Source organism: Candidozyma haemuli (assembly GCF_002926055.2).
Source record: "Candidozyma haemuli strain B11899 chromosome Unknown B_2014730914, whole genome shotgun sequence".
Lineage (NCBI taxonomy): Eukaryota > Fungi > Ascomycota > Pichiomycetes > Serinales > Metschnikowiaceae > Candidozyma > Candidozyma haemuli.
In genome coordinates this window covers 880,408-905,336 of record NW_020289902.1, presented here as the reverse complement: position 1 = coordinate 905,336, position 24,929 = coordinate 880,408, and the positions used below count along the sequence as shown (strand labels likewise).

The window sequence follows — 24,929 nt, the reverse complement described above, 5'->3', positions numbered from 1 at the left end:
AGAAATTGCCACCGGGGGTAAATGGACTATATAAAAAGGGGAACTGCTGGGGTAAAGAAGGCAGCAGAAATTGAGTTTTATCTTCAATTGGGGTATTTGATGTTTTTTGGAGTGGATTGTCCTGGTGCCTTGTGGCAACCTCGTATGAGATGTGTGCAGGTCAGACAGAGTTGCAGCCAACCGAGATCTGTCTAGTACCACTGAAGAAATGAATGGAGTAAAAAAAAATTGAATGTTTCTCGGTGAATGATAGTGGCACAGCGTGGTGGTACGGGGCAGACGGATGGCTTAGTTTTGGTACCTTCGGCGGGCACGTAGGTGTTCTCCATCGTCCTGGTACGAACTCTCTCTGACAACATCGTCATATGTGGGAAGACGACTTTCGGCTTCCTTGCCGTTTCCTTGTACTTCTTCCGTGCCCAGACTAACCGAGGGTCTTTCTGGAAGAGCGGGTTTTTGGTCTGACGTTCTGCTGATGTTGGACTCGGATGCATTGGAATGGAGCCACGACGTAAGCTTGAGGCCAGAAAGCACCTGAACGTCAGGACAGTGCAAATCCACGTAGCGAACCTTCTTCTCTACCTCGGCACGGTCTTTGAAGTCAACGATTCTTTCACTCAGGAACCCTCCAACTATGACAAGACTATATTTTCTTGTAATGTTGCATGTTTTGAACGAAGGTGCAAGTCCATCTGGAAGCATGCAATTGTCAAAGTACTTGCGAGGAATTTCAAGCTCATGAATGTTGGTATCAACATAGCTGCTGCTTGTGGCAGACGAAGAACGCAGCATTTTTGCATCGTGAAGGTCAAATTGCAAGTTCTGGTAGGTGTTGTTACACAATTGAATCACTTCTTCCGACTTTCCTTGATGAACGGCTTCACCGGCTCCATCAGTTTCTAAAACAGAAATGTTTGTGGTGCTTCGCAACTCAATGCTGAGTTTTTGGAAGTAAATCACACCGAGCCCGTTTGATTCATCGGGGTATCCATATTGAGCGAGAGAGTAACGGGCTGGGTTGTGATGCAGCAACAAGTAAAGCTTGAATGTTGGTAGATGCGAGGGTATAAGGTATGAGCGATACTTGAAGCGTACTTCAAAAGAGAACGGCACGTTGGAAGAACTGATTTCGTAGGCAGCACTGGTTTGACGTATGCTATTGCTGCTACCACTTGATCTTCGAGAACTAGATGGTCGAACTGGTGGAGTTGGTGGAGATGGTGCTCCACCGCCGAGGAATGACGAGAATATGCTTTTCCTCTGCGGAAGAGGAGGTGTACTTGGAAGAGCCTTCTTATAGTCCACAGGCGGTTTTTTCGATACCTTGATACCAACGATCTCGGGGATTCTATTTTTAAACACCATTTCTTTTCTGTAGAACACCTCTCTGAACTCCTCAAACTGTTGTCCCTCGAAAAGCGGACGGTTGTGGCTGTCTAAATCAAGTGGAAGAAAAGTGAAGGGGTCAAAGGCTCTAACGTTGGTCTTAAACACAGAAGACCGTTTGCAAGTGACTTTAACGAAATAACGCACATTGGCGAACAGACCCATATCGCTGATGGACGGCGGAAGCTGAGTATTTACATGGTAACCGTTATCTTTTGGTACATCAGGAGGGCCTTGGCCTTGGTTCGGGTACGCCTGGAAGTAGTTTTGAGCAACGTTTTTAATCAAGTTCGTATTGAAATTGCCGTTATTCACCAACACCTGGCGGTTGTCTCTATTGAACAGTACTTTATTAGTGATGCCCAGCGTCTTCACGCACGAGTTGTTCAATGGAATCTTAAACTGGAATGGGTACGTATAGTCACCGGGAGTCAAGGTAAACTCCTTGGAATTCGAAACGTTTCTGACATTCTCTGGCGGAAACACGATGACAGAATCATAAAGCACCTTGTGCACATCCTGAAGAAGCTTCTCCCTGGTTTCCTTATCCTTCCGCTTCTTAAGCGTCCTAGGAACAGTCATCTGCGTCGTAGCCACACCTTCCAACTTCACCTGGATGTAAGATAACGAAATCGACGCTGTGGTGGTGAGACGAACGACGCCATGGATCACATCATAGTTGGTGAAGGTGCCGCCGTTTTCACGGCGATCCACGTCCACACGAACGTCCAAGGCCATCTGAAGCTTTAATGCTGACTTTTCCTTGCAACTATAACTAGCTGCTTTGGCTCAGTGTGTAATTGGAAAGATCACCGATAACGCAGTTTTCACCAGGTTGCCTTCTTGTACAGTAGACTTATTGATCGGATTTGCGATAAGTCGCACTCACTTTAGACCTAGCAATGCTGTGAAGGCTAGGCAATGACGTCGAGGGGGGGAAAAAAGCAATGTAACGGAAATTGAAGGACCCTTTTTTTCTTGGATCTCTTAATTGTTAAGATTCAACGACCTGTTGTAGGAATTTTCCAACTGTGGTTTCTTCTCTGCCGAAATCCGCTTATAAGCGATACGCGAACGCCGAAGAGGCTTCCATGGCGGGCAAAAAACCGCCAGACAGAATCCAAAGCAGAATGGGATTGCGAATGCTTATAAGAAGAGATCTTTCCTTTCCTTTTCTTCGTTTTTATCACCAAAATATTCGTTTAGGCCCGTTTGGCCGCAAAAAAGCCGTACCTTAACATCCATATGACCTGCACGTAAACCACACTCGCAGCATTCATTGAGGCAGAGCAATATTTCTCAGAACGTCATTTCCCAAGAAGACTGAGCTTGAGCCAAAACACCCGTGCACCTCAAAGTGCCATCCCCCCAGTCACTCGCTGAAGCAATTCCGACCCTAATTCGTTCCTTTCTTCTCTCAATTGAATGCTTGCTCGCTTAAGCAAAACTGCCGTATTCAATCCTTCCTTAGCTACTTGTCGCAGACAACTTTCTTCCTCCTTCATCGCAATGGCTCCTAAAACCACCGAAATCGAAACTATCCAAGAAGGCGATGGTAAGGTCTTCCCAAACGTCGGCGACACCGTCACCATCCACTACACCGGTACTTTGGAAAACGGTAAGAAGTTCGACTCTTCCCGTGACAGAGGTAAGCCTTTCCAGTGTACCATTGGCGTTGGTCAGGTGATCAAGGGCTGGGACATTGGTATTCCAAAGTTGTCTGTTGGTTCCCAGGCTAAGTTGACCATCCCAGGCCACGAGGCCTACGGTCCAAGAGGTTTCCCAGGCCTCATTCCTCCAGATGCCACTTTGGTTTTCGACGTGGAGTTGTTGGGTGTTAACTAAGCCCCCAGTCATAGTCAATTGATCGAAATCGCTAGTTTTTCATGTACAATCTCTCATCTTTGGCCACCACATTTTCAATCACTGGAAGTGTGGCTAAGCTGACTTTGTAGTTGAGGTCGTACACTTGCATACGAGGAAGCTCCACGAGGTCAATGGCCTTGTCGTCGACTTCGTATCTGCCAGTGAAGACCATCTCGTGCCTGCTGAACGGCAACACGGGGAAAGCACCTTGCTTCATTGGCACAATGTTACTCTTGTCGTCGAAATACCAGTCGACTCCACGCAATGCACTCTCTTCAGTGCTCAATGTAGTTGTAAAGGTAAAGATCCGGGACGTTGGGTTCTCAATGACGTACTTCAAAACCGCCTTCCCATCTTGTTTCTCAACAGAAAACAAGAGTACTCTTGGATTCTGCAATGGCAAATCTACCTCCCATTCGGCTGTTTCAAATTCATTTTCTGGCCCATCGTCGCCTCTGGTCCAGATATAAGTAGCAGATACAACCACACCAATCAGATGATGGGCGAAACGGTGGCGAGGACTGGTGACAAACAACTGTGAAGACTTCTCGGGAGTTTGTTCGGATTCTCCAAGAGTTTCAATATCAACCTCTGGGTTCTTCGAACGTAAAGTAAAGTGGCATTGTTTAATCTTGACAGCATCTTCCCCAATAAGATTATACTTATCCTTGAACCTAGCTTCTGCCGCCCAAACCCAAGAGGGCAGAGGCATGGAGAAGTTCTTATCGGCGTCATTCTTTCTGTCCGACAAGATAAATGGATTCTTCATGTCAAATGAGGGATCCTCTCTGTACCGTGGAATCACATCAAGTTTGGCACCGAACGGCTTGGCCAACACTGGAAGTTCAATGGTCCTAAGATCATAAACAGACATGGACTTGTTGGCTTCACCGACGATGAGTTGTAATTCAATTACGAGCTTGAAGTCCAGCTTAGGCTCGACACTTGGAGGTCTGCGTATGCTTAGTTGAAGGGCACTGTTAAGATTTCCTGAATCTTCCACGAACAGTTCGAGAATGTTGAGATTCTCGTCATCCTTCAAGTCTTTCCAGTTTGTCTGGGGAATTAGGTAGTCTTGTTCCTGTTCACCTTCAAGTAACCGGCTTCTAACCTGGACGCTCAAGGATGAGAATGTGGCTTTCAGATGAGGAGCCTTGCTGTAGATAATGTCAAGCGGAAGCTCTATCTTCTCTCCCATGATGATTGAATTGAGAGACAGCGGCAACTCGACACTGACTTCGGGTTTGTAAGGTTGAACGGTGCACTCAACAGTTGACAGGCCTTGTGTACGTATGACATGCAGCTTAACCGAACCATCAGAGTCTTTTGCCAAAGCAGTGAAAGACTGTGCCAATTTTTTAACATTGAGAAAGTTATGGAGCTCGGACTTGCCAAAAGTAACAGTTTTCCCGTCTGCCTTGATTTGGAGCGTGGAGTAAATCTCAATAGATTCCATCTTGTACTTCCCCGGTTTAGTCACTTCTTCAAGGATCTGGACGGTTCGACCCTTTTTAACAGATGAAAAGTCTGCTTTGTATTCAGCCAGACCGTCTAATTGAATCTGGTCTAGGTCCGCACCACTGTCGCTATGCTGAATAACAATTGAGCGCCCTTCGTAGTTAACTTCAATCTTGTTGATGGTAAGCAGAGCTTCGCTGTTCGAAATGAGACGCTCCAACCGACTAAGATCAAAAGACGACTTCAAGTTGAGCTGCGAGACGATAGTATCAAATGCAAAGAACTCCTTCTTTAAGTTCTTATTGAATAGATTCACGTCAACATCAAAGAACTTTCCTTCACCATCAAAAGAGAGGTCAACTGAATTATCCAACGACACTTTTGCAATCGCAGGTGCAGAGAGCAGCTTCTTCTGGGATGCAACTTCCACTAACGTCTTGAGAAGTCTGTCTTGGTTGCCAAGCTCCTTATATATAAGTAACAAGCGCTGTGAAAGCAATTGCCTAATACCACTCCAGCTCTTTGAAGACTCTTGCTTGATGATCAGAAGGTAGAGTTCTTCAGCTTCGCTATACTTGCCATTCAGGTAGTACTCCTCGGCTGTGAGCCAGTCCAAGTAAAGTCGGAGACCACTTACCAGAATATGGAGGGTGTTATCCTTTGCCCTTACTTCAAGGGCTTCCTTGGCCTTATCAAGTAGCTGCAACCTTTGGCTCTGTAGAGCATCCGTGCTGTCGAGTTTCTTCAAGTAAGATAATGTTATTTCACCTTCATGGACACTATCAAGCATGGTGAATCCCTTGAGGTAGATCAAGAACGATTGAGTGATGATTCTTGAGTTGAATGTATCGTGAAACGTAGAGCCGCCAAAGTATGCCATGCTGTTCTGATACGACTTTTGTTTCAGCTGGTGGTCTAGGTTTAGATCACTGAGAACTGAGGGAGGCACCATTTGCATCAATTCTGCAAGCCATTGGTATTGAACAGACATCCATGCCGAGTTATCTGATTTCAGTTGATCTTTGGAAAGGTCAAGGACATTGGCAATGTGGGCTTCATGTTTGCGCAAGGCAGCGGTTGGCTCTTCAGTTGAAAGGTACCCTCTGATGAGGTGAACAGCGATGACATCTAGAAGTTGTCTAAATTGGGCATAGATTCTGGTATCGTGTTCAGAAACGGCTTCCGAGAAGAACACATCAGCGTGCTCCGCAGTCAATGCAATGAGTCTTTCATAAGACGACTCTAACATGGTAAAACACGACTCAACGTTATGTGGATGAATAAACTGGAGAATCATAGCCTGTTTGACCATATTCCTGACTTCCAAGAACTTCGGCGTAAGGTTGATTTTCGTATCCACAGCATCAAACGAAGGCATAGTATAGTACTTCTTGTACCGCTGCTTGATACGTGCTTCGACTCCCGAGTAGAAGTCAGCAGCTGGAGCCTTCAAGTTACTGAAAAGGCTCGATGCAAGGATCCCACAATCCCTCTCCAACGTATCCCTATCTGAATTCAAATAAAAAATCCCCGTAAGTCTAGGAAGACCCGAGACCAAGCGTAGCTTATCGACTCTATCCTGGTCAGCAATAGGATCACCGTCAGAGAGCAAAATAGCAACATATTTCACGCCCAAGTCGGCAAAACTCTGGCGTTTCCCAGCCAATTCGTTTCCCAAAGCCTCATCCTCCGAAGGATCATCTCCCAAAAGGTGTGTTTGCACGAAAGCAAACGGCACGTCTCTTGTATACTTGAGGAACCATTTTTCAGAGAGAATACCATTAGGAAAAAGGTCAGATTCTGTGTTGAACGGTGAAAGCGCCGAGTGAAGGCCCTCCACCTTCGGTTTCTTCTCGATCCTCGCCTTACTCGACTCCTCGTCGCCAAACTGGAGAAGGTACTTGGCACTCAGTAGCCGGTTCTTAAGGATACTGTTGTCCCAGACGCAATTGGAGATGTTTGACTTTTGCAAATGGGATTTCAAGTGTGTAGCTGCGTTCAGGTCATGAAGAGATAGCGTTAAGAGCGGCGCTAGCTGCTGGATCTGGTATGTGTTGTAGAATTCCATGAGGAGGAAGTAGTGGTTGATTGGAGCTTCAGAGTAGTATTGATAATGCATTAGGCAGGAACGCCGAGGAGACACTGGGAGCCAGCAGTGGGTGGAAGAAGGGAACGAGGGGGATTTAGAAAGCACTGGTTATTGAAGGTGAAGAAGAAGAGATTCAATTCTTTTGTGGTATACTCAAATTTGGACGTTTCTGTGGTTGCCGTTGTTTGGGGACTACAGGGGTGGATTGGTGGATGTCTCACATTTCGCAGCCAAAGGATGAAGACTCGAGAGGACAGCTTGAGGAAGGGAACAGAAGTAGGAAGGTTATCGGTTGGATTTTTGATGGAATTTGAATTGACTGGATTTTGACGGTTTTCTGTTTTCGGCTTGGAAGGTGTAGTTTGGTAGTACTTGTTGCTCATAGAAGGTGCATCAGACTGTCAGGGTAAGGTAAGACACCAGTATGAGTCCAACCACAAATTGAAGTAGGCTCCAAGATGGAGTTTTTTAATGTTGTTATGATGCTTGAGATGACTTAAGTGTGGCGTTGTCCTAACAAATCTTCACATTGTACAAAGCTATGTCTAGAAGATCTTATGTATTGAGTGAAGATGAGAGCTATGGACTCTAGTACTTCTGCAAGTAATTATCTACGTCAAGATTTTGCCATCATAGCTCGCTTCCATGAACAATAAAGCATATCACAGAATTCTCGATTCCTTGCAAATCCGAGCTTTTAGCTTTATAGTGTAGTACTTCTCATGCTCTCTCTAGAGACTCACAGATGCCCTCTACCACCTAACGCTTCAAAATCCAAGAGCTGAAGCAAATGCGGTCCACGTTAGGTTACCAAAAACGTCTACTAGAATGATAAGAAAAATTTAACCTGGTAAGCTACAACCACAGAAGCTTCCTCTACTTCCACTCATTACTTAGTGTATTTCGCAGCCAACCAGTACTGCCATAACCCCAACACCACCCCCACTCAAACTCAAAAGACCAACCAATTCAAAGCCACATCTAACCAAAATAATGGAACTATCTTATTTCTCCTAAATAACCAGTTCATACATTCCCCCACCTGGGAAGTGGTCTCCCTTGGGCCTTATCTTTTCACTGGCCGACCTGCATACACCTCTATCACTAATCAGTTCTTCGTTTGTCAGATCCAACTCATCTTCATCACTTCTTCATGTCTGATCCTATAAACGCCAACCCTACGGTCATCGACGTGGCTAACTTGCCTACTCGTCTAGAAACTGGCCAGAAGAAACACGATCCAGGCCAGGAGCTTGTGGAAAAGATCATTTCGCTCTCTCTCAGAGTGTCTTACGATGTGAATGCTGCTTCTGACGAAGAAGCCCCTGGTTTGGTTTCTGACTCGGGTGAATCTGTCGATGATGAACTCGACGAGGAGGACGAAGACCCTATTGATGCCCAGGAGATTTTTGATCTTATTGCTACCATTTCTGACCCTGAACATCCCTTGACTTTGGCACAGTTGGCAGTGGTGAACCTACCGGATATTACTGTCACTCATGGTGCTACCAAAAACGACCTTTCTGAGGTCCTCATCAAAATCACACCCACCATCACACACTGCTCTTTGGCAACGTTGATCGGGCTCGGCATCAGAGTCCGTTTGGAAAGATGTCTTCCTCCTAGATTCAGAATCAGGATTTTGATCAAGGAAGGAACTCATCAGTCTGAAAATCAGGTCAACAAACAGCTTAACGACAAGGAGCGTGTTGCTGCTGCCTGCGAGAATGACCAGCTTCTTAGTGTCATTTCTCAAATGCTTTCCACTTGTAAGTAGACGTTTATCGTCCTCTGTATATTAGCCATTACATATAATACAATCATCAGTCATATGGAAGTGTAGAGCGTCTAGATAGTTAGACGTAGAAATGAATTAGATTACGCGGCTTGCCTTGAGGTGGGCGTACTCCACGATCATTGACGAGATATCGATAAGCACCAACCTGAATACGTTATTCTTCACAAAGTCCATGAGACGTACTAGCGATGCTCTAGACCCTGGTTTCCCAAGGAAACTCACGAGAATTTTGGTGTTCTCGGCGAGTTCACGTACTTGGACGTAGTATTCTAGTTTGCTTCTCTGGTTTTCTTGCTTCTGAGCATCACTTAGTCTTTTCTTCGGTTGCTTTTCAGTGAAGCCTTGTGAAGATTTCCTGCGGACCGAGGAGGCGCTCGTATTGCTTGTCATGCTGGTAGGTGTTGATAGGGCACTGGAATAAGATGCAGCAGAGTCACGTCTACGCAACTTATTATAGAACTTCAGCTTTGACAAGAGAGCATTGAGTTGGTCTCTGTGAGGATGCAGCAGGGAGGCTGGCTGGAATGTCGATGCCAGGAATGATCTTTGTGGAGCCGATAAAGGCAGAATGGGCAGTGGGGGAGAAACATCTTCTTTTTCGTGACTGGGCAGCTCTGGGTGGCCATTAAGCCCGAGAAACGAGAGTTTTCTGAAATCTCTCGAAAGCGTAGACATTCGAGACTTGTAGCTACCTGAGCTCAACAGTCTAGCTGAAGAGCCTGGTCTGGCTAGCTCAGAAGCAGAGGTCCGCCGCAGAATCGAATCTGGATGTGATGGGTACACCGACACAGACGAAGCGTCATCGTACTCCTCATACTCGTCGTCCTCCCTTAAAGCGTCAAACAGTGGAGCCGGACGGTTAAACTTCAAAAAGTCATACGCCGTCAAGAGCTTTTCATAGTACATGAGCGTCGTATCGTCTAGCAAGAACAACTCCTCCGACTGCAAAGTCAGCACGTTCTTCTGGAGCATGCTATTGATCTCCCGTAGCAATGCCACCTTAATTTTCAGTTCTGCCAACACCACATCCTCCTGAAGCCACAACGTCAGCGGCACTGTGATCTGAGGAAGCACCTCTGGAGGTTCTGCCTCGTCCAATTTCGCCTTAGCAGCCGCCGAAGCGCCCACCATGGCCTGTTCATCCTCGAGATTAAGCACTCGTAGTAATAGCATCAGCATAAACGCGTACTTCAGCAGCTTAAGCGACGCCGCCGGCGTGTAGTTCGACCTTTCCGGGTCTGCCAACATGTGAATATGTAAATTTCAAGTACCTAAAAACCAGTAAAGCAGGGAATTTCACGAATTGCAGTAAAGTGCGTTTGGTATTGCTGGAGGTGCCGTTTTTCTTGACGATGATGGTGTTTTCTTCTCTCGTGCGTATCTGGGGTGTGTGGGTGCACGGCGTTACATTCCAGGCACATACCAAGATGGGAAGGGTACGCTGGGCTGGGGGAAAAACGAAGAAAAGAAGGAGGAAATTGGCTGGTTTATATAGTGCTGGGGTGGTTAAGGAGGGGAAGGGTCTTTTTTTTGGAAGTTTTGGGTTTTCGTGGGTGGAAGTTGGGGTTCTTGTTTATTGCTAGGTTCTGGTAAGTTTGGCAGGTTCTCGCGTTTACTGAGGAATGGCTGCAAACGTGGACTGGGGAGGGATAGGTGGTGGAGGGATGGAAGGAGATTTTGAAGTGATGTTTGGAAATGAAGGAGGTGATGATGAAAAGATTTGTTTGGAAACAGAACGAAAAGAAGCTAATTGGATGGTTTGAGTGATGGTTGCTTGAGAGGTTACAGGCTGTGTTAGGTATGGGCTTGTATGGTGTCTCAATAGACTGTCAATGGGAAGCTGGCCACTACGGTTGGAAAGATTCTTAGAAGTCAATGATGTCTTAAGTAGGGTATTTTATTAGAAAAGAGTACCTTTGAAGTACCCCAGAGCTTGGCTGGTTGGATGATGTCTGGATACTTAGTATGAATAGACTGCCCTGGCACTTCTAGACTTCGGATTTACAGTCCAACGACAAGTATTCGCCAGCCCAAAGCACATTTGAAGGGTGTCTAAGCCTGATTTTGGTCTTACTTGAAATATATGAGGATGGATTGGGAGAATGGTTGAAAGGATGCTTCTGGGAAGGGCTCCATTACTAAACATGTATTCATCAAGAGGTCCAACGACGGAGAGCCAAATCTACCGAGAGAGACATCTCGGCATGTGCTGGAAGCAAAAACACCTGGTATTGAAGAGTATTGGGAAGAGACATGCGTAGTGGACCTTCAGTGGACTGGATACCTTGAAGAACGGCCGTGACAACTCCAACTGCTCTACAAAACCTACAATAGCTTAAAAGACAAACATGTTACTCTAACCAAATGAAATGGAGGACTAAAAGCTCCCTTATCACCGCTGATCAGGCTCCTGGTCCTCTTGTTTGCACAGCGACACATGGTTTATTTCCTTGACAAATTGAACGATGAAAAGTATGGCCAATACAAAACTGCAAAAGGTACAAGCCAAGGAGACCACCATGAGTAATTTCCTGATGAACCTATGATAAATTAGTTTCTCATTTAAAATCACAGCTTGATAGAAATGGACCAAAAAGGCTGGAGTTCTTTCCCTCCAGCCAGCTGGATTGACATCTGGTCTTTCCCTGGTGCTATCAGCATTGTATCCATTCATGGCCACTTGCACCCAACAGTCAAGCTGAACGTGAACAGTGTTGCAAAGTTCACGGCCGAAGTAGTATCCATCGTTCATCACTTCGCAAACAACAGCTTCCACAAAGCTCTGGGCTTTAGTCAACTCTTCATAACAGGTAGCGCCATCGACACCAGCTTCGAAACAATACTGGGGCACCGTCAGTTCCTTGAAGGTGGTGAACTCGGCTTGCAAACTGGACCTAAGCAGTGAGATCCGGAAATGGTTAATTAAGCCGCCGAAGAGGATTATTATAGAGCAGACGGAAAATATTCTTTTCCAATAACGGTAGTGATCCACGGATGCTTCTTTGGCTTGACTCTCCTCATAGATTGACCAAGAGTGCTCTGGAAGACAGTAAACGTTAGCCTTCTTGGGTGGGTTATACATACCAAAAGATGCTTCTTCGTCGGCGCCAATAGCTGGAGTTTGAGCTCCAGTAGGGACCTTTTCATAAGAAGACATTGCTTGGTGGTGGGTGTTTGGTGAAGTAGTTGGTAAGAGTGAGATTGAGAATGGCTGCAAAATGCTACTTATATAGTGGGCAAGGACGCGGGGAACGAAGGCCCAAAAGCTGACCAGAAGATGGGTCTGTAGCCATGGAAGACCTCAATTGATCTATGTATTACAATCCGATTAGCTGGGGCCTTTGGTAGCTCCCTGGACGGGTACCCGTTGAATTAGAACTCTAGCCTATGTAAGCCTCATAGTTACCAGAAACGGATGGCTCTTGATCCAGGGCTAGCCAAAGAAAGGATTGGAAAACTAGGGCTGAATTGTACTTCAGAGGTTGAAAATAGACTAATTAAGGCCTTTCTGATTGAATTGAGACCTTGTTTAGAGTTAGGTTGGCTGTCTCCATGGTTCAAGCTCCACACCTGAAGCTTTTTGTGCTTTGACCAAATTGTCCACCTCTTTCCTACAAGCAACCTAATGCTGACATTGTAATAGTATTAAAGATAGCATAGTTTGGCAAGCTGTGTTATGAATCGCTAGGACAGACTCTTTGTCCTATGCGTGCTCACTGTAGTGTTATCCAACAAGCCCTCTGTGCAAGGTACGATCCTCAGAAATGCCAGCTATATACTCTTAATATGACCTTGAAATGGACATGGAACCACATGAGTGAGTTGAAAACACCTCTTTAGTTCGTAGGTATAGCGTTACGCAAGTCCTTGACGATCCGATTATGAGGTACAGTCAGGACCACAACTATGGCCATTACGAACTGTTAAACCTTTATTACCAGAGCCCGAAGAAGAGAAGAGTTGAACAGAAACTCAAGTTAGACTTCCCGGCAATGGTATTTTATACTTTTCCTTCAAGACTCAAGCATATTTCACATCCTACAACTGGTTTGTAGCACTGTTCATTGTCATAATATCTACACGCGATAATGTGTGCATCTTCGATAACAAAGAGGAGAAAGTAGCCCCAAGCCTTCCACCATATCCTTATGGAATTGTCATTTCACCATGGTGTGGCCCCACTCAGTCAAATAGTGTACGCTTTGAATGCAATTTTCATGAACACCACGTGTCTCATATTATCAAGATATGGTGGACTTTCCCTTTCAAGGTAGAGCAATTTCTGTTATTGCAAACGCCGCTCAGTATCCAGATTCTACTTTCCTTTATAGGCTTCTCCAGGTCATGCTCGGTGAAGTTGTCTTCAGCTCTTGAGGTCCATTTAAAGACTGCTCGTTGATGTTGAGTCTTTCATCTCCTTCTACCTAACCAGGTCTCGTGGTTTCTTTCTCCACAGATTCAGCGCACCCCCTGTCTTTGCCTCCACCATGGTAGCATCAGAGATCATCTTCTGCTTTAAGGAAGGTCCAGGTGGTTCCTTCAGCATTGGAAAAGACCTTCCAGAGGCAGTTTCCAAGACGATATCACGCCAAGGTGCCCTTTCAATTCGGACCTTCAGAGCAGCCGATACACTTATCTCCGTGGCACAAATATGCCTAGAATACAAATATAGCAATACGGTTGATCGTCTTGTTCGTTCAAGCGAACCGTGCTACATGTCAATTGGCCGGTGGCCTTTGCCCAAGGAAAAATTTATCATCTACTGTTCCGAGGAAGACACTTGCTATGACGAACAAGGCCATATTGCGTATGGCAAGTATTGGTTGCATTACAAGGGTCAAAAGTTTGTCTATGAAGTCCCACTGACACCGCTTTTAAATTCCTTGCAGTCTTTGAACCAGCTGCAGCTCACATATAAATTAAGAGACCTAGGTTTTGAGGTCTTGCCTATTCTTATGCCATGTGAGGGCTGGGGTCCAATCCCTCAGACTTTGGTTCAACCAGGTACCCAGTTTTGTGATTACATCCGGCTATTAATCACATGTAAGCGATTTGGGAAGTTAGCCCGCATGACTGTTGAGGCATTCATCACTGCCGTCGACATCAAGATTTGGGAGCTAACAACATCTATAAAGTTTTCAAAAACAGAGGGCATTTCATTTGACAATCATGTATACCACAAGAAGGTTCTACAAAAGAATTGCTTATGTGAATGGAGTAAACCGCTTGCGCAAGCCCTTTCTGGTGCTGTCAACCATGTAAGGCTACCCGATTCGTTGTATGATTTCACTATTCCACAGCTCGGACCTACATTCTTTGCTAGTCAGTCCATGAGAAGCTATGCCGTTCAGATTGGGATTCATCTTCAAATTAATGGCACTCCAGTTTATGTGACCGACAGCATAGAGATCATAGTGGTGGCACCAAAATCTACCCGTGAAGGATGCGACCAAACTGATTCAATACTTGGGGGCTATGAGAAGCCTACCTTCAACGCAGTAGATATCCAGTATCTACCAGAGCGGGAATACGACCTGTTTGCTAATGCTCGAGCTGTGTTTGAAAAGGCATGCCAGGCCAAGCACCAATATATGACACACATGACTTCTACATCACAGGCCAAAAATGGGACGTTTATGGTTTCAGTTATAGACATGTTAGTCTCAAAAAATTTGGATGAAGTGGATCAGAAGTCCCTCTCACTCGTCATCCTGAAATATGGACTAGACGGTTTTGGGCGTTATTCAACTGTGCCAACCGAACAAGCCAGTGTTGTTTGTGAGGTGACATTGACAAATAGATGGGGTCCTTACTACGATAATGGGCTCTTAAGAACCCGTGGGAAGCTCTTTTTAAGACTCAATTCAAAAGGGTTTGATTTTGTGTTTCCTCCACGTCTTCTTGGGCATTCACTCACATCGAATACAGCAGCAGTGTGCCCCCAGAAAGACATCGAAGGCTGGCTTTTAAGAGCTCTGCGGCAGTTTCACTATCAATTCGACGACCGCTTAGGATACATTCTTGTCCCTGGGATGAAACTTTTCAAAGCTTTTGATATATGGCTTCATTTTAATACCATCCCAGACACGCCTTACTCTTGGGATTGCATCAACAAGAACCCTGTCAGTGTACTTGTTCAGATTGAAGAACTTGTCACAGGAAGTCCATCAAACTTTCCCGCTTCTAGACGCCTAACGCAAACTCTCATTGACAAGATTTACGGCGGAAAAGGTTCGGAGGAGTGCTGGATTTGGCCTGATTCAGATTCTAATACGTGTAAGATTTTGTCTCCTTTCCTTGACTGCCAAATACCCGACTTGGGACCAACGTTTTTTACTAACGAGGTTTCGAGGACGTACAAGCTATTCTGCCATTTTGAGTTTGCAGTGAATCTGGGACGTACTATAGAGTTATCGATCATCTTACCAATTGCAATTGCCGTCGACAACTGTGGCGTCGAGAAATCTGTTCCTCCTCCTCAATACCTGGCTGAAGCAAGCTCGGAATGCTCGCTTCCAAGCAAGAATTAACTCGGTTTGTTGCCATCAAGATTGATTTATGTAATAGGCTTTACCTTCGCCTGGGATTAGCCTAATGACGGCGGAAGAAGAATACGTGCCCGTGGGTTTTCTGAAAGAGGTTGATTCTCTACTCTCCATTCCGTTATGCCATGGTTCTATGAAACACGACCTGAAACTCCTAAGAAGATGTACCAGCGTACTAAGCTTTCGGCGCACACAATTAACCTATTTTGTGCTCCTAAAGCCTAAATACACAATCTGGGTTTTCCAAACATCCCTAACCGGGTTGTTTAGCTCTAGCTATCCATCCAACACCAACTCAAGGCATCACTAACCAGAAATCCCATAAAAACAGCTCTTTCATTTTTAAAGCCAACCCAACCAACCCAAAAAGACAAACTTCACTCACCCCAAGAAAAAAAATAGTGTATTTCCAATAGTTACACAAGTATCAACAATGAGCATTCTTGCTACACCCAGCCACAACAGCCTCCATTGTATTCCCCCAAAACCTCCCCAAAACCACCCCAAAAAAGACAAAAAACCAATAAAACCGCCACAACATCAAAAAACTAAAAGTCTATCTTACTCTCCCCAACCAATAATACCTCTTTCTTATCCGTCTCTGTAACACTCCATCTCTTCTACTGGCCTTGGCCTGCACTGCTGCGTGATGGTTGCGAAAACAAGTACTGGTTCCGAAGTTGCCATCTACCACCATGTTTTCTTCCAAGAAGCCCAAGTTCAAGCTTGATTTTTCCATCAAAGAGCTCTCAAATATCCCGCATACCACTGGCTACTGCTATGTGGAAGTTTTTGTCCAGGACTCCAAGCTGGGGCTCCGTGCTGCCCTTTCTCTGTGGAAACCAGTGGGGAAGGGAGATGACTCGGCTAATGACCCGGAATCACGGTCTGTGTCGTCGACATCGGGACATATCCATGTGAGAACGTCCAAGCGGAAGATTCACAGCTTCAAGTGTCAGTTCAACTATCATGTTTCGTGTAACTTGCGGTTCCCATACAAGAAGAAGGAGAACATGATTGGTGATAAGTTTCTCTTGCTTCGAGTACATTACATGGGGGAGAAGACGTCCAAGTTTGAGAACGGGACGGAATTGGGTAGAGTGGAGCTTAACTTGGCGGAATACTTGAACTTTTCAGGCCCAGTCACTGCCAAGTACTTGCTTCAGGACTCTAGGGTGAACTCCATCTTGAGCTTCAGCGTGGGCTTGAAGGAGCTTCCCTCGGACTTTGAATTCAGTACCCAGCTTCAGATTGATGATCAGCATCACACTGCAAACTCGGGTTCCAGTACAAGCCAGCTGCTTGGCCAGAAGGGCAGCGACTCGAGCTTTAAGGTTCCACAGTTCCTGAGAAAGGCTGTGCTTGGTGGAATTGATGGAGTGATCAACTCTCAAAGCTCCCAGGGGTCTCAGCAACAGTCTAGTGATGAAGACCTGCGAGGCACTTCATCAAAGAGAGATTCAGGCAAGGAAACGCCTAATGAACAGAAGAAGGAATCGCTTAACCAAAAGGGCAACCCAAGGCAAACCTACGATAATATCATTATGGATCCAATTGTTAGTGGGCTTTATAAGAATGTGTTAGAGTCCGCATGGGACCCTGAAATGCAAGAAATGCTCAAATACCCACCTGAAAAGGTGGTTGAGCATATATTTAAGGCTGGCAACGACGACGACTGGCGTGAAGGCTTGCCCATTTACAAAGACTTGGGTAAGCTTTTGAAGACAGACACCTCGAAAGAGCGTGACTCTAGTGGACTTGTGGGTGAGGAGGCATACCGTGACGATTTGAAGAGTTGGAGTGTCTCATGGGCGTAATTCTTTAATGTTTGGTGGTAGCATCTTCAACACAGGTGTTGAGTAGCAGAAAGCTACCGATAAGCGACCCTTTTCGTCTTCAATGGAGGGTTGGAGACAACCCTCTTCCTGTGTGCCTTTCTTTTGGACCGTCTAAGTCGTGGAACGACTCTTTCGCTGGCGAAGCTGACAACTGGTTGGCTCATTGCTCTAGGCGCCAAAGCAGCTTCATTCGTTTTCTTTTCTTCTGTTGCAGGCCCCCAAAGACGAGCCGTTAATCTAAAGAACTGTTCCTTGGCTCTGGTCACGAAAGCAGGTGTATGTGAAGCAACGGTCGCCACGCTTCCTGTCTTGGAAGTCGTGCTTCCATCCATCGATGGAATATCACTCAATGAGTCGTAGAAGCTATCTTCTTGCGCTTCTTGAAGGTCTTTCATCAAGCTTCCCAACTTATTGTCTATAGCTGACGTCTTGGACCTTGGACGATACTCGTTTTTGAGCCTTGAAGGCACATACGAGAAGGAAGCACACCAAGGGCACTTTGGAGACCGCAGAAGGCGGCATTTCAGACGGTAGCACCTCAACCAGCGAGTATCTACCGAACCCTTGAACATGCCTCGTCTGACTCTGCCAGGTCTTTTTTCAAGACGACCAGTGTGTCGACGCTTTCTAGAATAGGTAAATCGTTTACGGTTTGGATCGAAATGGAACATAGCAAGAGTAAAGCAGAGATTATCGTAGTATCCAGAGTTTTGGTGAAATGGGTGCAAAAAGGACGGTCGCGGCCTGCCAATGGAGTCTATTATTATACAGCACTAGAGGACTAGTGAATGAAAAGGATATGGGAGACATGGCATCCAAAAAAAGGAAAAAAAAAATGAAGCACGTTCGTTGCATCGTCAATAAAATGTCTAGGCAGAGGTGCCCTGGGTTTGGTGCTGGTTATTGTTGTGGTTGTGGTTGAAGTTGCGTCTTCCACCATGGCCTCCACGGCCACCGTAACCGCCTCTTCCCTCACGGTCACGGTTGTTGTCGTTGAACTTTCTGTTTTGGAATCCACCCTTTCTCTTTTGGTTTCTGTTTCTTTGTTCCTGGCTCAACAAAGTCTGTTCTTTGGCGTGGTCCATGACCTAAATGTTAGTATAAGGTTGGTGATAAAAGGCTCTTTTTCGATACATACCAGGTCTGGCAACCGGAGGAACTTGATGTGGCTTCCTCTTATGTAAATGTTGTTGAGTTTGTTGAACTTTTCGCCCTTGTTGTAGTTAACAACCACTTCAGAAAGCGTCAAGTTCATCCACGAGTCGCAATCGGTCAATTTGCCGTATACGGTCTCGCCGTTTTTCAATTCGACAAGAATCTCTTGATTCTTCACGCTCGTGAGCATGAATAAAGGTAACTGGCGTTAGTATTGGTCATGTAGGGGGTCAAAGCGTGGACATACCATTTTGGTTGTTGGAAGTGGAAGTTGATGCTACGATAATGTGCTTAGATCTTGTGGTTCGCGCACGCCCAGTGACTTGCGAAATGGCTGCAAACCAAGTAGAGAAGGAAGCTAGACAAACAGTGTATTTATTCAATGTCAGGGAAAATTTTGAGAATGACATGGTACGTTTGGTCTACTCGTCTTGTGGGGGCGCAGACAGGCCTCTCAATGTCAATGGATAGTGAGCGTCTTCATCGTCGTCGTCGCCGTTTTCACCCAACTTGAAGCTGACATAGTCTTCTGTGTTGAGCGCCTGGGCAGCGTCTTGTAAAGAACCCAAGTCGCCAGGAGTCATGATACCAACCTTCGAGCGTGGAGAACCTGGAACGGACAATGGACGAGTCAACTTTAGGTTCGACTGGTTCTGGAATGGGTTGGCACCGTTCTTGAACTTATCTGGGTAGGCTCTCTTCAACGAGAGTTGTCTAGCCTTGATGTACTCGAGACCCATACGCTTCCAGTCCAACAAGTCAGATAAACGTTCGGTTCTGTTTCTCTGGTTAATTCTCTGTCTTCTGGTCTTCTCGGTGAAATCAAACATGTAGTCGACAAGCTGGTTGATGGAGTCATCTACAGACTTTTGTCTTCTGTCAACAATGTAAATGCCGTAGTCGCTGGTGTTTTCAATGAGGTCTTCCATGTAACAGCCAAATCCAGACAAGTTGGTGGTGATGGAAGGAACACCCATGACAGTACATTCAGCTGGAGTGTAACCCCATGGTTCGTAGTACGATGGGAAAACACCCAAGTGGCAACCACGGACAAACTCTTCATAGTCTAGGGACAAAATTGGGTTGTTGGCGTTGAGGAATTCTGGGTGGAAAATGATCTTGACTCTGTCTTCAGGCTTGTTGAAGAGCTGGACACGACGAATTTGGTTCAAAATCGGATCCGTGGCGTCATCGGTCATGTTGTGGGTAACGATTGGAGGAAGACCATCACGCTTCAAAGCAAAAATACGTCTTTTCAAGAGCACACGGTCGGCAGGCTTGATGAGGTCGTCAATTGATGGCACTTCTTGGCCATTGGTGTTGGAGACGTTGTTGGAGTTGGGGAAACGAGCGCAATGTTCAAAAAGACGATCACCGATCTTCTTCTGGACCTCGGAAATGGTGGATTCCAATGACTTCACAACAGCCTGACCCTTCAAGGTTTCAACGGTATAGGAATTGATCTTACCAGGCATGATAATGAAAGCGACAACGGTCATCTTAGAGCCCGCCTGTTTCAAACGATAGTTCAAACGAGCCAAGGATTCAATGAAGAAATCGGCACCCTTATTACGGAACTCGTATCTGCCGGCAATGAAGAAGTATAAAGTGTTGTCGAGGTCAAAGTCGTAGTTTCCGTAGAAATGGCCTTTCACAAACTCATGGATCTTATCCTTCTTGACAGCGTGAAGGTTCTGGAACTCATGCACGGCTTGGAATTTCACCACATTCAAACCGTTAGGCAAAACACCGTCTGGTTTACGTTTCAAAAGATGCTCCAGCTCGTAGGCAGTGATATGAGACACGGTCGTAAACACATCAGCCAGGTGGGTGGCACTACGTTCAATACAGTAACGGTGGTAGATACCTCTCTTGCCAGCCTCTGCGTCCACGTCGAAATGCTTCAAGTTGTTGTAAAAGTCCGTCAGACCAGCACAGAGGTACCTACCAAGCAAAGTAGCGTGGGTGGTAAAGATGGTGGTCACGTCAATACGACGCTTTCTGCAAAGGGGCAAGGCCACACCGGCCAACCATTCGTGACAATGGCAGATAACGGCTCTCTCCCTATCGTTATAGACCAACTCGCCCAAAAACCAAGCGACAATGTAACCCAAGAGAATAGCGTCGTTTGTCTCGTGGTCATGGTCAGGCGTAGGAATGCCAGCGGACGTCCACAAGTCAGCTTTCCACTCGTTAAGCATCAGCAGAGCCAGGTGGATATCGAAAAGCAAAACCCTGGGAGCACCCTCGATCAACCAACGACCGTATACCCAGCGAATGCCTCTTTCACTCATGGAGTCCAAGGCCGTCTTGACAGCCGGATCCTTCAATGGGATCTCCTCGACCTCGATCTGGGCCAGCTCATAGTGCAAAGGCCCGATCAACGTGTACCTCTCTCTGTATTCAGCAACGGTGATTGGCGCCTTCAGTTTCAAAACCAGGTAGATGCCGCCCACCTTATGGGCGACCTCAGTGGCCACTTCAAAAAGCAAGTGGTTGTGGATGTCACGGGGCATCTGGGGGAAAGAAGTGTGGTAGGTGGAAACTTGGAACTAGGTGACTGTGTAGGACCAGGTGAGGTAGGTGGGGGCAGGCAGGTAGTACCGAAGGTGGAACTGGCAGTGAAGAACAAGGGGAAAGTATAAGAAGATATTTTAGGTTTATAAAAGGGGCTTCCTTACTTTTAAGTTTTCTTTATTTCTCTATCTTATTCGTCTTCTACTTCCTTTCCTTCTTCTCCTTCTTTGTGTTTTTCTTGTAAGGCTGTCACTGTGGGGCTGGCTGCATCACCAGACCGGCCCGGAGTGAGGTGAGCCACCGACGACGAGATCTGCCTGCGATGACAATTACTGGTGGCTGTTGGTGAATACTGGAAAAAAAAAAGTACACTTTCTTCACTTTCTACGCTTCCTCCTTCTTCTTCCTTCTTCTTCTTCTTCTTCCCCCTTTCTCTCCTCCCCGTTGTCTTTATCTCTCCCTGTTTGTGCCTTGTCTGTGGGGTCGCCCTAAAGGGGACCTGTGGAGCGGCAATTTTGCACCCAACAAGGGCTCCATCAAGGCCCTGGATTTGGAGGTTTTTTTCCGGCAGAGAAGAAAAAAAAGAAGATGTTTTACTATGAAATGGAAAGATGATGCTTCCTTTGCCTTTCTACGTCCAAAATTTTCTCTCCCTGCTGGGTTTTGCTGGTTTGGTTAAGTTGGGATGGGGCGTGGGGGTGCGCGCTGGAACAGAGCCTCACCTTGTTTCAGCAACCCAAAGGGTTTTTCGCCTGCGTCGGTTGGGCGAGAAATGGAAAAATTGAACAAACAAAAAGCCGAAGGACAAGAAAAGGAATGGAAATTTTTTTTGGGAATTTTGGATGTTTTGGATATTTTGGTTTTATTTTTTGATCGATCCTTGCCTTCTTTTTTCTTCTTCCCTCTTACTTCCCTGGTCTTCGCTTTGTAACTGGGGCCCTGTTGGGACTTGCATGAAGAGTTTCTCAAAAGAGATAGTCCTGGCTGCCAAAGCTTGTTTCAGTTTCAGGTGCCCCTGAACGGACGCCCACTTCGTCTAAGTAAAGGCTTTCTGCCTAATGGTGCCCAGGTGGCGTAATTTATTACAAGAACGTTGTTGCAACCTGGCCATGAAAATGTAACATGGACTTAGACGACGGTTTACCTCCCGCACGTCAAATCATCCCACAAAACAGACTTTTCTTGAACTTCCACTTCCGAGGCTTCCAGGTACTCTCTGCCTCTACACTTCCCTTCTCTCCATCCTCCCTAGCTCCATCCTTACTACCCTCGCCTTCCATTCCCTGGAATGGTTGCAAAACGCGGCTCTGTACATCGCATGTTTTTGCGTCGTATTTCTCGCATATCTAACTCGTATCTATGCGACTCTATTATGCTATGTAGTTGGGTGGGTTTTGTTACTTTCCTTGGAACCCTTGCCATTCTTCTTCTTCCTCTTCCATATCGTCATCATCATCTTCTTCTTCCTCGCCTTCGCTTTCGTCAACTTTGATTTCGTCCATATCAAGCTCATCTTCGGCTTCTTCCTCCTCTTGCTTGTTCTCTTTCAAGTATCCATAGAGGTATCCGGACTTTTTGCTGACATTCACCACATCTTTGGCAACTCTGCTCAAAAATCTTTGTACGAGACGAATGCCCAGCACGAATTCGGCCTTCTTGGCGCTGATATGCTGTCCGTGGCTGTCAAGAATGGCCTTCACCCAAATAAGGTTAAACTCAATATGCTGTGCTCCTTCGCCAGAATTCATCTTACGCCCAAGATGCTCTAAGAGTCTGCCAACGTAGATATGTGGCAAGTCAGCGCATACCAAACGGATATCCTTGACGGGAACCAGCTCAAGCGTGCGCTCAATCAAATGGTGCTCGTTCAAACGGAATGCCATGATAAGCGCATGGAGCCATTCTTTCTCGTCAATGCTCTCCACAACATTGGCATACGTAACATCCATGTCTAAATCGAAAGGATCAAATTCAACAGTGTGGTCTGTGCTGTAGACAAGTAATCCTTCGGTAGTAGCAGCACCGAAAGAGCCAGCAGTAGGCGAAAACTGAACACCAGTAACACGAACTTGTGGACGCAAGTTTCTGGCTCCAGGATCACCACGGTGAGATCCAGGCAACGACGTATCAATACGGTCTTCTCTGTCTGAGTTCTCACCAGCGACGTCAACGGCATCAATGGAAGTACCAGCGTCAGTGATCTTAGAACTGTTAAGCTGGGTGAGTGTTCCATCAAGCGACATGTTCTCAGACACAACGAAACGTTTCAATAACACCTCGTCGGCAATATCATAAAGACAAATGCTGTTGTTGTTTCCTCCAGCGACCAAGGCCTGGCCGTCGAAAGAGTATGCAATGGTGGTGAAGTTCTTCGCTCTGGAACTGTTCTTCAGCTCAAAACGGTCATTCATGTGACGTCCGGCAAAGACATCTTTTCTGATATCAAGCGAATGTGTCTGGTCTGTCAGTTCAACGTCATGCGTAAGAATGTAGCCATTAAGGGTACTGACAGCCACTTCCTTGGCGTCTGGTCTCATGGCCAATGCCAAAACATCGTGCTCCATCTCAATGGGTTCTGAAAGTTGGGTCCTGCTGAAGATACTCCAGACTCTGATTGTCTTGTCCCATGAACTCGATGCCAAAACTGAGCCTTCGGCACCAAATGCAAGACAAGAAATAGGACCCTCGTGGCCAGCCAAAGAGTCTAGAAGAGCACCTGTTTGAACAGACCATACGAAGATTTCAAACTCTTCTTGAGATCCAGCAACGACAACCTCTCCACTTGGGTCAACAGCCAAACTAGTAAATTGAACTCTTTCTGGGGCAGTAAAGGTTCTGAAGTTACGGAATCTGATCAAATCCCATGCTCTCACAGTACCGTCTAGCGAAGCAGAGAACATCACTTGACCCTTCTTTGCAAAGCTGACAGCAGTGACACCGCCAATATGTTCAGTGAAAGTCATAAGACAGAAACCAGAGTTGATATCCCACACTTTGATCTTACCATCATCAGAAGCAGTAACAACTCTTGAACCGTCAGGAGAGTAACACAAACAGTTCATAGCGTCAAAGTGGCCCTGCTGCTTGAGAATATAAGACTCACTCTGCCATTCGTAAACAAGAAGCTGACCAGCCTTAGAAGAACCAAAAGCAAACCACTCACCGCTCTTGTTGATGCTAACAGTGTCAACTGCGTTCTTACCCATGGACAACAGCTGAATGAGAGAGAACTCTGGAAGATCGTAAAGACGGAACTCACCTGTGGTGAATCCCACAACCAACATGTTGGAAGGAGCGTGGAAGGCAGCGCAACGCACATTACCTTCAACACGGAAGAAGTTCTTCGAGGTTATGCGCCATCTTCCTGAATCTTCCTTTTCTTCCAGCCTGTTGCCATTTTCTTCATCCTCCATATCATTTTCACTTTCGTCTTCCTCGACATATTCAAACTGGTTCAATGCACCATCCTTAGAAACAGTGTAGATGATCTCTTGTGTGGAATTGAAGAAAGCCAGGATAACGTAGTCACGGTGGCCATGAAGAACAGATGCAGCTGCTTTATCTTCGCTATCAACAGAGAACACTCTAGCGGAAAGATCCTTGGAAGTGGAAAGCACGAATCGCAGATCTGGCGACCAAGTGACGGAAAGCACGTCGTTATAGTGGGCAGCGTAGTTTCTGTGTCTGACAAACGGAGCAAACTGTCTATCTTCAGTGAAATCTGGAGTTTTCCATAGTTGCACAAACCTATCAACAGCCACAGCGAAGTAGTGGCCATCGTCACTGAACTTGATATCTCTAACCGTTCCCTTAAAGTTGAAATGATGCAAAACAACACGAGAAACAAAGTTCACAAGAATCGCTCTGCCATCCTCGTCCACAGAGATCATCAACGTACCCTGCTTATTCAATGCAATTCTGGCGATGTTCTTGCGATGCTGGTAGTTGAAGGTGAAAGATCTGCTGTTGATCAAGTCAAAGGACGAGACTCTGTTGCCAACAGGAGATATAAGTTTGGTTCCGTCATCGGTGAAGACGAGATTGCCTTCCCTGTAAACCGTTCCGACCAAATTCGAAAGCTTGAAATCGGATTTCATGTTTGGATGGTGGTTACCTTTTTTGAGATGCCTGCGTTTTTCAGCGATGAGAGCGATGGGCCCAAGCACAAATGCAGGAATATCACAACCACTCCACACCAAATGCAAGAAGTAGGGGGAAGACGAAGGAAAAAAGGAGGATGGTTTGGGGCATAGAATGTGCTTTTGTATCGTTTTGAA

At 46.0% G+C, this 24,929-nt stretch overlaps 12 protein-coding genes across 12 annotated transcripts; 4 read left to right on the top strand and 8 right to left on the bottom strand. All coding sequences in view use genetic code 12, as the record gives it.

Annotated features, from left to right (window-relative positions):
• Positions 1-288: 288 nt before the first annotated feature.
• CXQ85_001235 (uncharacterized protein) lies at positions 289-2,124 on the bottom strand (the record flags this gene model as incomplete). The annotated part of the gene is made up of 1 exon (XM_025484952.1): positions 289-2,124. The coding sequence occupies one exon, from the start codon at positions 2,122-2,124 to the stop codon at positions 289-291; it is 1,836 nt and encodes a 611-aa protein (XP_025339883.1).
• A 771-nt stretch (positions 2,125-2,895) lies between these two features.
• On the top strand, positions 2,896-3,231 carry RBP1 (peptidylprolyl isomerase; the record flags this gene model as incomplete). Its single annotated transcript, XM_025484951.1, has 1 exon — positions 2,896-3,231. One exon carries the CDS (start codon positions 2,896-2,898, stop codon positions 3,229-3,231), a length of 336 nt encoding a protein of 111 aa, XP_025339882.1.
• A 31-nt stretch (positions 3,232-3,262) lies between these two features.
• CXQ85_001233 (uncharacterized protein) lies at positions 3,263-6,778 on the bottom strand (the record flags this gene model as incomplete). The annotated part of the gene is made up of 1 exon (XM_025484950.1): positions 3,263-6,778. The coding sequence occupies one exon, from the start codon at positions 6,776-6,778 to the stop codon at positions 3,263-3,265; it is 3,516 nt and encodes a 1,171-aa protein (XP_025339881.1).
• Positions 6,779-7,952: 1,174 nt separating this feature from the next.
• Positions 7,953-8,576, top strand: CXQ85_001232 (iron-sulfur cluster assembly protein; the record flags this gene model as incomplete). Its single annotated transcript, XM_025484949.1, has 1 exon — positions 7,953-8,576. The coding sequence occupies one exon, from the start codon at positions 7,953-7,955 to the stop codon at positions 8,574-8,576; it is 624 nt and encodes a 207-aa protein (XP_025339880.1).
• Positions 8,577-8,672: 96 nt separating this feature from the next.
• On the bottom strand, positions 8,673-9,845 carry CXQ85_001231 (uncharacterized protein; the record flags this gene model as incomplete). Its single annotated transcript, XM_025484948.1, has 1 exon — positions 8,673-9,845. One exon carries the CDS (start codon positions 9,843-9,845, stop codon positions 8,673-8,675), a length of 1,173 nt encoding a protein of 390 aa, XP_025339879.1.
• Positions 9,846-10,989: 1,144 nt separating this feature from the next.
• Positions 10,990-11,754, bottom strand: CXQ85_001230 (uncharacterized protein; the record flags this gene model as incomplete). The annotated part of the gene is made up of 1 exon (XM_025484947.1): positions 10,990-11,754. One exon carries the CDS (start codon positions 11,752-11,754, stop codon positions 10,990-10,992), a length of 765 nt encoding a protein of 254 aa, XP_025339878.1.
• Positions 11,755-13,084: 1,330 nt separating this feature from the next.
• Positions 13,085-15,127, top strand: CXQ85_001229 (uncharacterized protein; the record flags this gene model as incomplete). The annotated part of the gene is made up of 1 exon (XM_025484946.1): positions 13,085-15,127. One exon carries the CDS (start codon positions 13,085-13,087, stop codon positions 15,125-15,127), a length of 2,043 nt encoding a protein of 680 aa, XP_025339877.1.
• A 710-nt stretch (positions 15,128-15,837) lies between these two features.
• Positions 15,838-16,959, top strand: CXQ85_001228 (uncharacterized protein; the record flags this gene model as incomplete). Its single annotated transcript, XM_025484945.1, has 1 exon — positions 15,838-16,959. One exon carries the CDS (start codon positions 15,838-15,840, stop codon positions 16,957-16,959), a length of 1,122 nt encoding a protein of 373 aa, XP_025339876.1.
• Positions 16,960-17,012: 53 nt separating this feature from the next.
• CXQ85_001227 (uncharacterized protein) lies at positions 17,013-17,651 on the bottom strand (the record flags this gene model as incomplete). The annotated part of the gene is made up of 1 exon (XM_025484944.1): positions 17,013-17,651. The coding sequence occupies one exon, from the start codon at positions 17,649-17,651 to the stop codon at positions 17,013-17,015; it is 639 nt and encodes a 212-aa protein (XP_025339875.1).
• A 198-nt stretch (positions 17,652-17,849) lies between these two features.
• CXQ85_001226 (U6 snRNA complex subunit) lies at positions 17,850-18,325 on the bottom strand (the record flags this gene model as incomplete). The annotated part of the gene is made up of 2 exons (XM_025484943.1): positions 17,850-18,068; positions 18,119-18,325. 2 exons carry the CDS (start codon positions 18,323-18,325, stop codon positions 17,850-17,852), a joined length of 426 nt encoding a protein of 141 aa, XP_025339874.1.
• A 232-nt stretch (positions 18,326-18,557) lies between these two features.
• Positions 18,558-20,651, bottom strand: GSY1 (glycogen (starch) synthase; the record flags this gene model as incomplete). The annotated part of the gene is made up of 1 exon (XM_025484942.1): positions 18,558-20,651. One exon carries the CDS (start codon positions 20,649-20,651, stop codon positions 18,558-18,560), a length of 2,094 nt encoding a protein of 697 aa, XP_025339873.1.
• A 1,398-nt stretch (positions 20,652-22,049) lies between these two features.
• PWP2 (snoRNA-binding rRNA-processing protein) lies at positions 22,050-24,749 on the bottom strand (the record flags this gene model as incomplete). The annotated part of the gene is made up of 1 exon (XM_025484941.1): positions 22,050-24,749. The coding sequence occupies one exon, from the start codon at positions 24,747-24,749 to the stop codon at positions 22,050-22,052; it is 2,700 nt and encodes an 899-aa protein (XP_025339872.1).
• Positions 24,750-24,929: the final 180 nt, after the last annotated feature.